The sequence below is a fragment of the Xiphophorus hellerii genome, chromosome 19, assembly GCF_003331165.1.
Source record: "Xiphophorus hellerii strain 12219 chromosome 19, Xiphophorus_hellerii-4.1, whole genome shotgun sequence".
Taxonomy (NCBI): Eukaryota; Metazoa; Chordata; class Actinopteri; order Cyprinodontiformes; family Poeciliidae; genus Xiphophorus; species Xiphophorus hellerii.
In genome coordinates this window covers 23,841,293-23,853,813 of record NC_045690.1, presented here as the reverse complement: position 1 = coordinate 23,853,813, position 12,521 = coordinate 23,841,293, and the positions used below count along the sequence as shown (strand labels likewise).

The following is a 12,521-nucleotide window of genomic DNA, read 5'->3' as shown; positions in this document are numbered from 1 at the left end:
TGATTTTTCTGAACGAAGTGAAGCTAAGGCTCAGTTTAGCAGCCAACATGACGGAAGGACTGGAGCGGTTAAAGAGGAAACGGTCGACTATCCGAACAGCAACAACGAAGCTGTTAACTCGACTAGAGGATGAGGTGGGCAAAGAGAGTCCAGATACGGATAGACTGCGTGAGTTCCTGGCAGTTTTATCTTCTAAGGAAGAAATTTTATTGGATTTGGACAAGAGCATAGAAGATGAAACGTCAATTGAAGACTTGGACACTGAGATAACGAACTCACAGGATTACACGGACCGGATTCTCGTTTGGAAGGTTCGCACCACCAACGTTATTGGATTGCAGGAGACCGCTACAGACACCCTGAGAGCGCGTGTGAGTGACGTAAACAACGGCTCATTTTCATCACAATCCAAACAGACGGTTAAACTGCCCAAACTAACGATAATCAAGTATGATGGAGAAATAAGCCAATGGCAGGAATTCTGGTCACAGTATGAATCAGCCATTCACAGAAATGATGGACTATGTAAGACGGACAAGTTCACTTACCTGAGATCTTACCTGACTGGAGCAGCTGCTCGGACTATTGCAGGACTGACAATGACAGATGTCAACTATGATGCTGCAATAGAGTTACTCCAGAATCGTTTTGGAAGGAAGGATATTGTGATAAGTGCTCATATGTCTAAATTGCTGAACTTGACACCTGTGAGAAGATCATCTGATGTTGCAGCTTTGAGGCACATTTATGATGAATGCGAGATCCAGATACGGAGCTTGGAGTCTCTTGGAGTGCAAAGTGATACTTACGGCTGTCTCCTATGTCCAGTGTTGCTACAGCTTATTCCAGAAGACATAGCACTTGCTTATACACGGCAACAAAACTCAACTAATGAATGGAAAGTCCCAGAATTGATTCAGTTTCTGCAAAATGAAGTGCAAAGCAGAGAACGGGCGCTTCTGCTGACCAGACCAGGCCACACATTGAAGAGCCCGAGCCCACAACACAAGCATGTGGGTAAGCCATCCTATGCCTGTGATCAACCCAGAAAGTGGAGCATCCCATCAGCGACTGCTTTGCACACAGCCAGCGTCGTGCCACAAACTTGTGTGTTTTGTGACGGTAATGACCATAAACCAGAGAACTGTCCTGGTTTTACAGTAAGTGCACGCAGGGAGAAACTGAAAAGGCTTGGACGGTGTTTTGTCTGCCTGGGCCCGAAACATATTGCGAAATACTGCAGATTGAAGATTTTGTGCAGACAGTGCAATCGAAAACACCACTTGTCAGTTTGTGAACAATCTGAAGCTAAACCAGAAGTCGACAGTACCAGCAATAGTGGAAATGCAGAGGCTGTGTTGTCTTCGGTGACCAGCTCAGTCAAAGTGAAGACAAATACTCAGAACACAGTATTGCTCCAAACGGTTAAGGCATGGGCTGTAGGACCAAAGGAGAGAAAAATATCTCGCTGTCTGTTAGATGGAGGTAGCCAGCGTAGTTTTGTTCACAGAGACATTGTCCGAGCCCTAGGACTGCCAGTTGTGAGGCAAGAGACACTAAACCTCCATGTTTTTGGTTCCACTAGTCCTGTAGTAGAGAAACGCAACATAGTGAGAGTTCAACTTGAAAATGTGTGGAACACTGAACGGAAAATTGAAATAGATGCTGTAGAGACCCCCGAGGTGTGCACTGCTGTAATAAAGGTACCAACTGAGCCCATTCAAGCAGAGATTAAGAAAAGAGGACTGCAGCTTGGAGACTTTCCACTAGAGGGTGCTAATGAACAAGAGCTGCAGATGTTAATTGGAGCAGATTACTACTGGCAGGCTGTTACTGGAAAGGTCCAAAGGGTTACAGATTCATTAGTGGCAGTTGAAACCCTTTTTGGATGGGCTTTACAGGGACCAGTGACTACCTCCAGTGTTACAGACACCACGTGTATGCACATTAGTTTGAACGAAGACACCCAGCTGTCTAAGCAGTTGCATGCATTCTGGGAGGTGGAGTCCCTGGGTATTGTAAACAAACAGTCAGAAAGCCCAGAGGACTCAGAAATTATGCAACGTTTTGAACAAACAACAACATTTGAAGACGGAAGGTACCAAGTTGAGTTACCCTGGCAATGTGACAAAGACCAGCTTCCAGACAACTTCAGGGTAGCGAAGAAACGCTTTGAGAATCTAACAAGAAGGCTGAAGACTGATGTAAATTTATTTGCCAGATACAACGATGTAATAGAAGACTATCTTCAAAATGGTATCTGTGAGGAGGTTGCAGATGGAAAACCAGAAATGGATCAACAGACTGTGAAATATTATATGCCTCATCATGCTGTAATAAGAGAAGAAAAGGCCACAACCAAACTTCGAGTGGTATTTGATGCATCCTCACATGAGGCAAACAGTCCATCCCTCAACGACTGTCTGTACACTGGACCTAACCTGAACCCAAACCTGCTAGATGTGCTCATAAAGTTCAGATTGCACAAGATAGCATTTACTGCTGATATAACTAAGGCTTTTCTTCAAATCTCACTAGCAGAAAAGGACAGAGATGCTGTCAGGTTCTTGTGGATGCACAGACCTTTAGCTGAGGACTGGAAAAATGAGGTGCGTGTCCTGAGGATGAAAAGAATTGTTTTTGGAGTAACTCCCAGCCCATTCTTGCTTGCTGCCACCATCAGAAAACATCTCAAACAATTTGAAAGAAAACAGCCAAGGGCAGTACAGGCTCTCAGAGACTCTATGTATGTAGATGACTTTATTTCAAGCTCACCTACTGTGCAGGATGCTCTTCACATGACAACTGCAGCAAAGTACATTCTCTCTCAGGCAAGCATGAACCTCTGCAAATGGGTTACCAACTCACCTGATCTGAAAGCCATGTGGAAAGAGAATGGAGTAGAGCTCACTGGTGATACAGAGTCCAGTGGAAATGTGCTTAAAGTACTTGGACTGGTTTGGAGACCGGAACACGATGATTTTGTGTTTGATCAAAAGGGGTTAATGGACATTTTGAAAGACAGAGAAAATACAAAAAGAAGTGTACTAAGAACATCAGCCCGTATATTCGACCCTATTGGGTTTCTTACTCCTTTTACAGTCCGAGTAAAGTGCCTTTTCCAAGAGATGTGGGAAAAGGGACTGAGTTGGGATGAACCATTACCTACTGACTTAGAAAAGAAGTGGGAGCAGTGGTGTGTGGAGTTACCACTGTTACACCTGGTGTCTATTCCCAGGTGGTACCACACTGAGATCAACAAAGAGTCACACACTGTAAAGTTGCATGTCTACTGTGATGCAAGTGAAAAGGCTTACGGTGCTGTGGCATATCTTCAAGGACAAAACAACCTAGGAGAGACTATTACCAGTTTTGTGGCCTCCAAGTCACGAGTAGCACCATTAAAGAAAATGACATTACCTCGCTTGGAGCTCATGGGTGCACTTATTGGAGCAAGATTAGGAAACAGCCTCCTTAAGCCACTGAACATGGAGAAAAACCAACTCAACATGTGGACGGACTCTATGATTACGCTTCACTGGATCCGCAGCTCATCATGTCGATGGAAACCATTTGTGAGCAACAGAGTGGCAGAAATACAAGGGCTCACAAATCCAGAACTCTGGTCCCACTGTGCTGGCAAAATGAACCCTGCCGACCTTCTTACGCGGGGTTACCATGCTCGGAGCCTTATTGAGAGCCAGCTGTGGTGGAAGGGACCCACTTCACTGTCTACAGATGAGAAGGAGCTGAATATTTGTAATGACTATGTATTGGATGAAGTGAATGCAGAGCTGAGGGCTGGGTATGAGACTGTCGTGCAGTTCACTGGCACCGAGCAAACTGAACCTCTGTTAAACTTAGAAAAGTACAGCAAGCTTAAGACCACGTTAAGAATCACTGCATGGGTAAAGCGGTTTGTTAGTAACACAAGATCTTGTCTGAAGGTTCAGGGAGAGTTAAGTACAGAAGAACTTGGTGCAGCTGAAATGTACTGGATTAAGGCAACACAAGAGAGTTGTTTCAGTTCTGAAATATCGCAGTTAAGGTCAAACCAAAATGTGAAGGTAGATTCAAAAATCAAAGATTTGAAACCATTCTTAGATGAAAATGGTCTAATAAGTGTTGGGGGAAGACTGCAGAATTCAGATCTTAGTTTCAGAGAACAACACCCTTGGATACTACCGACAAATCACAAGTATTCTGAACTATTAGTTCAGTCATGTCACGAAAGAGTGATGCATTCTGGTGTAAGAGACACATTAACTCAAGTTAGAGAACAATATTGGATTTTGAGAGGCAGACAGCTTGTAAGAAACATTGTTTCAAAATGTTACATTTGCAAAAAACTAAAGGTTAAGGCAGCACAACAGATTACTGCTCCCTTACCTCGAGACAGAGTAATAGAATCACCTCCCTTTGAAGTTACTGGTGTAGATTTTGCTGGACCCTTATATGTTAAAACTAAGGACGGGTCTGTAAAATCATATATAGCACTGTTTACATGTGCAGTGACAAGAGCAGTACACTTAGAGTTGGTCTCAGATCAGACTACAGAGAATTTCTTATTGGCCTTAAAGAGATTCATTGCAAGACGAGGTCTATGTAGGGTCATTTACTCTGACAACGCTAGAACATTCAAAAGAGCTGACAAAGATTTAAAAGAGTTATGGCAAAATATCTTAGGATCGACACTCACAGAGTTTTTCACTGACAAGGGAATCACATGGAAGTTTATCGCTGAGCGAGCAGCTTGGTGGGGGGGATTCTGGGAAAGGCTTGTGAGATCTGTAAAAACATGCTTAAGAAAGGTACTGGGGAAAGCATCTTTGAGTTTTGAGGAGCTCACAACTGTTCTTACTGAAGTTGAGGCAGTTTTGAACTCTAGGCCTCTGTCCTATGTAACTAGTGATGCATTAGAGCCCCAGCCACTTACCCCATCTCATTTCCTAGTTGGTAAACGCTTAACTTCCTTGCCACCAAAGATTAGTCCTTCACCTCACCTAAATCAGGTTCTCACTGCTAACCGCGAACAGCTAGGTAGGAGGTGGAAATACCAACAGAAACTTTTGATAGGCCTTTGCAAACGCTGGCGCAGAGATTATTTGATGGACTTGAAATCAGCCCACAGGGTGAACAGTCGTACTCCAACACTACTTAAAGTAGGAGATGTAGTTCTTTTGGGGGAGGACAATACACCCAGACAGACATGGAAAATGGGTAGAATTGTAGAGGTCTTTCCAGGCAGGGATGGTCTCATACGTTCATGCAATGTTCGTACTTCGACTGGTGGCTTGTTACGCAGGCCCATTCAGTTATTGTACCCTTTAGAGGTATCTTAAATGAAAGGTAAATCCTACACAGATGAACAGTTGTTCATCGGGCGGGAGGATGTTGTGACTTTTTTACACTTATGTTATTCGGTATATTTGCATGATAAGTGACTGATTTACAATTATATGTTAAGCATAATTTACATGATGATTATTATTAATTGTATTGAACATGATTGTATATAATTACAAAGGTGAAGTGAAATATATTTAAGTGCAAGACATGATTTATTTGAATAGAGGAAGTCTTTTATTTTGAAGAATGCTTAAGGATCTGTTACTGTTTGTCACTATCTTGCTTTGTTGACTTTTGATTGCTATTGGTAACGAACAGCTGTTGCTCGTTATCAGCTGACGCCGTTCTTTTTCTCTTCAATAAATACTGAACAGAAAGGTTCAGTAAAAGAAATACGAGCCTCCGTCTTGTTTGAGAAGAAGCTTTACTCCGTAACAGGCACTGCTCCATCTAGGCACTTTGAGTAGGAGCCTCAGGCCATCATTGTATGCCACATAAAGTTTGTGCAGGCTACTTTTTTTATATCTTCGCCATAGATGGGCTGTGTAAAATGAAGTACAAAAAACTTTAAAAAGAGCTACCTTCACAGAGGATGAACACATACCAAACTTTCTGATCAAAATATTAGCCTGTGCATACATCATGCAATACTGCCTACAAATGTCACGATCATCAGATAGGTCATCAGTTATGTAATGTCCCAGATATTTAATTTCATTGCATATATTGAGGACAATGCCAGATAAAGAGAAGTCAGGGGTTATCAGATGCTTATCTGCTCTACTTCTAACAATCATGACATTGCTTTTCTTAGCGTTATATTTGACATCAAAATCACATCCATATTGGGAGCAGACCCTTAGTAATTGTTGAAGGCCAGCACTATATGGGCATAAGATTACCAAATCATCCGCATACATTATGTGATTGATTGTGCGGTCACCAACTACACAGCCTGTTTTACAACAATTCAGGCGCTTTGATAGTTCATCCATGTGCGTAGGAAAATAAATATTTGACTGTACTGTTGGCTATTTCGTTTTTTTGTTTTGTTTTTTTGAATAACCACTTAATAAAACGTACTTACTAGGACTTTTTTTTTTCTTCATACTTTGAATCAGGTGAAGCTAAAACTGAGACTTGAAGAGTAGAACATATCCAAACACCTAGAAAGTTTTTCATCTTGGTTGCAAAATGTGTATATTTTTGTGCAGTTTAGGCTTAATTGCTCTAGAATCTCTGTACTCCAGTTAACCATTAATTGATTACTAAATTAGTTGATTATTTCAGTAATCGATTGATCCGATTGTTCAGCCTTAGCAGTGAATATACAAGTTCCACTTTTTAAAATGAAATGACTAAACCCCCCCCACTGAGGCCCGTTAGTGATGTAATGGTGGCGAGTCTGTCTGCGTTTAGTTTGTAGGAATTAACATGATGTATTTATGCAAGTTTTTCGCTAAACAAAATTTGTTTGATACGTTGCAAGTATTCAGAGTCGCTATGACACAATTATTGTGGTGAAGCTGATAGTTTTTTTTAGCTACACTATTTTCTTTCATAAAAAAAAAACATTCGCTAAACAATCCAGTGACGTATATTTACAGTACAGACTCTGAGTCATGCGATCAAGTGTTTATCACTGGACCAGAATATGCTAATAAAATCAATTTCAAATCACTTTTAACCCCCCCCCCCCCCCCCCCCCCCACAAATGACAATATTTGATAACTCCCAGAAAAAGTTGTTGGTTTTTTTTTGTAATATTTCCCTCTCTGAAGACAATGCAGCAGAACTTCTGTCGCATCATTTTGCTCGGTCGCATAAAGGAAGTGGTGGTTTGTTTTTGTGTTCCAGTTTCATCTGCAGCGTTCGGTTCATCAGCACGCCTGACCACGTCATGGCACCCCTCCCCCCGCCCCCAACTCATGAAAGATTGAATCCTTTTTAGCTTTTTATGGGATGGAAGAGCATGGCGTAGTGAACAGCTGGTTAATAATGCATCCTTCTCTGTGCTTCTCTGGATGTGCAACCAAATGGTGCAGCGGTTTTGGCTCCAGCTCCTCTGATTGAATTTTGTGAAATTGTTCCTGGTCAGACTGGTTGACCCTCCCAGTTTGGCAGCTTTTTTGAAATTATATCAACCAGAAAGGGAGACATGAATTAATAAATTAAGGGTTTTTGCAACTTTTAGAAAACAAATTGAGCAGTTTAATCTGGGGGAAAAAGAAAATAATTTGGGTGTGGTTTATTTGGGGGTTAGAGAAAATAAAATACATTGTGCTTCATAGATCTGTTTACTTTGACGTAATATTTTATCATAAGTTTTTTTTTTTTTTTTGGCAGGAAATCAGTAAAATTTCTGTATGATAAGATTTCTATATGAATAATAATATTAATAGTAAACTTCAGTCATTGTAGAAACCATGCAATAAAATTACATGGATTATAACGATTGGGTTATAAATGGTACAAATTATAGATTTGGTGTTTTACTGTGTTTCAGCCTCATTTTGGTAGATTTCACAAAAATATGAGAGTATTTAATCTAACTCTATGTTTGTCTGTCATTTACAGCTTTTCAGAGAAGTTAGAATAATGAAGATCTTAAATCATCCCAATATTGGTAAGTGCATCTTTCATAACTTTCACACAGAGAGACGGCAACATCACACTGAAAGGGTTTAGGATGCGAGACGCTTGTGTCCACATGCGAAAAGCTAAAAATATGATTTTAAAAGTTAAGATCATTGCTCAAATTAAGGTCTGGTAACTTTGTGTGTTTCGAACACACACATTGTCAGACATTTAATGAAACATTTCATAAGGTATTCCTGGAAAAGCGACACCACTCTTTTAAGTTGATCTTTGTTTCAGCCTCTCGCCTCGCTTTCCAAAGGCTCAGCTGACCAATCATAGCTGAGAACCAAACAGAGCTTCTAGCAATTTAGTCCTAGTCAAAGAAAGGAGGTTGATTTTATGATGGCAAATAAAAGATGAAGGATTCTGCTAAGATTTTAGTTTAAAGGGGCAATATTATGTAAAATCCCCCTTTTTTTACCTTTACATCATGTTATGCTATTCTCTTTGACCTCACAGAGCAGCCTTCCCCCACTCAGCTCCTTCAGACTAGCCAGCAGCAATTAGCAAACAGCTGGTGGATCTGCTGAGCTCATTATAGAAGCTACTTCTCTGATCAACACTGGTAAAAACGTTAAAGGATAATAGAGGAGCCATGTTGCGATGACTTCCTGAATGCAGAGCTTCAGACAGAGCAGAGGTTTTTAAAGAGACAGAGACCCAATTTCAAGGCATTAAGTTACAAAGTAACATTTCTTTTACGTCATATTTGATATATGCAGCATTTTTCTAACTTCTGAAGTTAATATAGTTACCGCACTTGACTGTGCTATAAAATGTAACTTTTTACCTGGAAAACACCTAATACTGCCCCTTTAAGTAATAAGCCTTTATAGGTGTATTTTATGTATATGGGACGTTAAAAATGTTAAAGAATCATTACAAATGCAGCACATTATTCTTTATAACCTAATAGGAATGTTTTCCTTTTTTTTTATTAAACATTTGTTGATTAGATTCGTTTTATATCTTGCATCCAAAATAAAATTTTTTTTAGTCCTTTTTTTTGGTCCTTTCAATATAAAATATTTAACTTGATATTAAGCATCCACATTTTTTTCCTCCTTTGTTTTTGACAAATCACTTAACCTGCTGTATTGTGCGGCGTAGTCACAGCTTTTAACATTTAACAAGGTTTGACGATGATTTAATTTTTCATTTCCTTGCTGCTCGCCCCATAATTTCCTCTGCAGGAAACGTGATCAGAATAATAAGAGAGATCCCTCTCTTCATCTCTGTTTACTCTCCCACCTTTTCCACATGTAGCAGAACGAGTCTCAGCTGGTATCGGCAATCAGAAACAAACAAACAAAAAAAACACTCCATTTTTTTGTGCGGTACTTATTGGGGTTTGATTTGCCTCATCATGCAATGCTTGCATTACCCCCTCACCCACACACACACCAACACACACCCACACACACACACACATAGGTCCGTTTTTATTCCGCGTGGCTCTTGTTCGTGTCTATGAATTAGTTTCTTTCCTCCCCTCCCGGTTTTTTCAATATAATTGAATTCATGGTTTTCCCTCTCTGTCCTTCCTTTGTGCAGTCAAGCTGTTTGAGGTGATTGAGACGGAGAGGACCCTCTACCTTGTGATGGAGTACGCCAGTGGAGGTGAGCTGAAACGATTACATCTCATGTTGTTACATAAAAACCCTCCCCACCTCCGCTCGGTCCGCCACATTTCACCAATATTTTCTTAGTTAGATCGAGGGATAACATGAAAGCCGCATAGTTTTACACCCAACGGCAAAGCGAAAGTTTTTCTGACGGTGTTGAAGCAAAACAGATGAGAAGTAGGAGTGCACTGATACGTCGGTCAGCCGATAAATTGGTCCCGATTTCCTTAATTTTCTGAGATCTGCGATTTGCTGATACCTTTAAGTGAAACTGATCTTATCTGTCTCCACAAAGATCTAAAAATCCACTTTTCAGGGAAAATCCGCAGTAATCCAAAAAACTGCAGTCTTTGTACCCCAAAAGAAAACTGCTTAGCTGTTTGTGCTTTTTCTCTCCTCACTAAAAATCAGTTGTAGCTGCTGCTGCTTTACAGGCCACATTCTTTAGTCTAAAAGGAAAACTATAGCGCTCACACAAAAGGGGGGAGGGAATCAGATTTACACAGTGTTAAATGTAAAAAATAAGGTAACAAAACTTGAATTTAGGGACACATGCATGCAGTGTTACAAACTTTTAAGATCTAAAGTATAATTCCTTAACATCAAATGTTATAAATTGTAATAGAAAAACATTCAGTCTGCAACCCCATGTATGAAACCTGGGCCGGTTGTAGGGGAGGAAGAACATGACAATTTTATATTATGCTGTCATTTTGTTGCTTAGATATTAGGATTAAAAAAAATAAGTATTGCTCTGCAATCAATCTGTATTTATTACAGTTGTACTCCTTTTCTGTGTCTGCAGTTGGGAGGCTGAAGGTTTTGTATCGTTTAAAAGTGCAATAAAAGTCTCAACTTTTTCACATCTTCAGGCTTTCTTTCTATGTTTTTTTTTTAATCAAATGAATTAGATTAGTTTTGGCTTTACAGATGTTTTAAAATGTAAATAAATTAAATAAAAGGTTTTTAATTCTGTGGTCGTAAAACCCGATTCAGATTTTGGGAGCTTTAATTCTTCCCAGATTATATGTGAATTTAAACGTCTTCCAGTTTTCTGAACTTCTTGTACTGATCCAGCAACATTTCCAAATGAAGTTGAAATAAACTTTTCTATAATCCAGTTGGCTTCACACAATGCTCCCACAGGCAGCATCATCAGCATTTTTGATGAGCTTATATGGAAGATTAGATATGTTATCAATATGCAGAGCATAAATTTGAGGCGCTAGAAAATTATATTCTACCATTGCAATAATAATAACCACACATATAAACAGTTCAATAAACCGTTTAGCCTGTAGCAACAAATCCTGTACGTTTAAATGATACACTAGCATTTTTCCTACATTTAGGTGATATTTATTACCTTGCACCTTAAATTACCACCTGAAAATCATAGTTCCAGATTTCTGTTCAGCTCAAACTCCAGTCCCAGATCTAACGGAGTGTTACACTTCAGTTTTTTTCTTAGCTAACTTGCTAACTTTTTTGTCCTTGAATGTTTTCCCGTGTTCAGAGCTCAGCTGGCCTGGTTTTTGGGTGTCAGCTCACTCTCTCCATCTCTTTCTCTCATTGGCTCCTGAGTCTGAGCTCACAGATGATTAAGCTTTCACATCCAAACACACACACACGCGCGCACACACACGCACACACTGTGCTGGCCTCTGCAAGTAATCTTTGGGCGAGGAGTGAAGCTTCATTCATGTTTTCAGGATGCACAGAGGAAGGCTTTTTGCTGGTTTTGTCTTTTTTTTTTTTCAACTTTACGCAGCTGTTCCCAGCCAGCCTGATTCAGAACACAACCGGCTGTAGCTTTCCCCAGTTAGACGTGCTAACCGAGGAAGCGTCTGCTCCTGGAACTCTGCAGCAGCAGCTTTGTGCCTCCAGGAGGGGCTCAGTTTGGAGTTGGAGCACATCAGTGTGCTCAAGAAATGCCCTCAAACCATGCATATGGGGGGCGTAGCGCGCCAGCTGCATGAGAATGTTATTTTTATCTGCTGAGCTTTAGAAGTCATGAATCGCTCTGTTTCAGCACGTCTCTCTCCCACTCGGAGTCCCGACCTTTCCCTGGCCGCCATCAGGCGCTTTCTCACTCCCTGTCTGTGTTTGCAGGTGAGGTGTTCGACTACCTGGTTGCACACGGAAGAATGAAGGAAAAGGAGGCCAGGGCTAAATTTAGACAGGTACCTAACTTTCTCCCCCTGCAGTGTTCTGGTTTCACACCTCTGCTCCTGACTCCGCCTCCTTCTGCTGCCTGTCTGAAGACTGAACAGAGAAGTTTAATCAGTTCTCCGTACCAATAACACACACCGATCAGCCAGGGGAGGAAGCTGACCCAGTGCCGAACTATTTAAGCCTGGTGACATCATCAATCCTTCCATAGTGAAAGATTTAAGTAACCTGGCAACACATTCAATAAGGTGTGGCTGGGTCTGTCACCTTAACAAATTTTGCTGGATGATAAATTGTCCCAGAAGTTATTGCAATAAACAATAAGTCATTTTAATGTAATATTATTTAATATAATAATAATAATGATGATAATAATGTACAATCCTCTCAAAGATCAATATACGCTCATTTCTAGCATACATTTAACACTGCAACTGGAAGACATTTTATATATGTCAAATAAATAAAAAGAACCAAAAACGAGAAATAAAATGAATTATGAGTCTCTGTAAACACAACTGTCCTTCAAACAAAGGGCCAGTTGAAAACAAAGCACCAGACTGAGGACTTTTATCATCCAGTTTTTTAGTAGAAAAAGACACAAAAAAAACCAATAAATGTTTGCAATAAGCATTTTAATTTATCATGCGATGAATTGATTTATTGCTTATTTGAAAATGGCTTAGTTGTATCAACCTTCCAGACCTCTCAGGTCTTCTGGTTCTGGTTTGCTCT

At 40.3% G+C, this 12,521-nt stretch overlaps 1 protein-coding gene across 31 annotated transcripts in view; it reads left to right on the top strand.

Annotated features, from left to right (window-relative positions):
• Window positions 1–12,521, top strand: part of LOC116709502 (MAP/microtubule affinity-regulating kinase 3-like) — a 60,957-nt gene that overhangs the window by 20,167 nt on the left and 28,269 nt on the right. For all 31 annotated transcript variants that reach the window (XR_004336884.1, XR_004336882.1, XR_004336883.1 and 28 more), the window contains exons 4-6: window positions 7,927–7,975; window positions 9,544–9,609; window positions 11,727–11,797. Coding sequence is in view for 28 of the 31 variants with exons in the window: in XM_032548065.1 (XP_032403956.1) it covers window positions 7,927–7,975; window positions 9,544–9,609; window positions 11,727–11,797 (186 nt within the window). In the remaining 3 variants the exon portion in view is untranslated. The remainder of the gene's footprint in view (window positions 1–7,926; window positions 7,976–9,543; window positions 9,610–11,726; window positions 11,798–12,521) is intronic.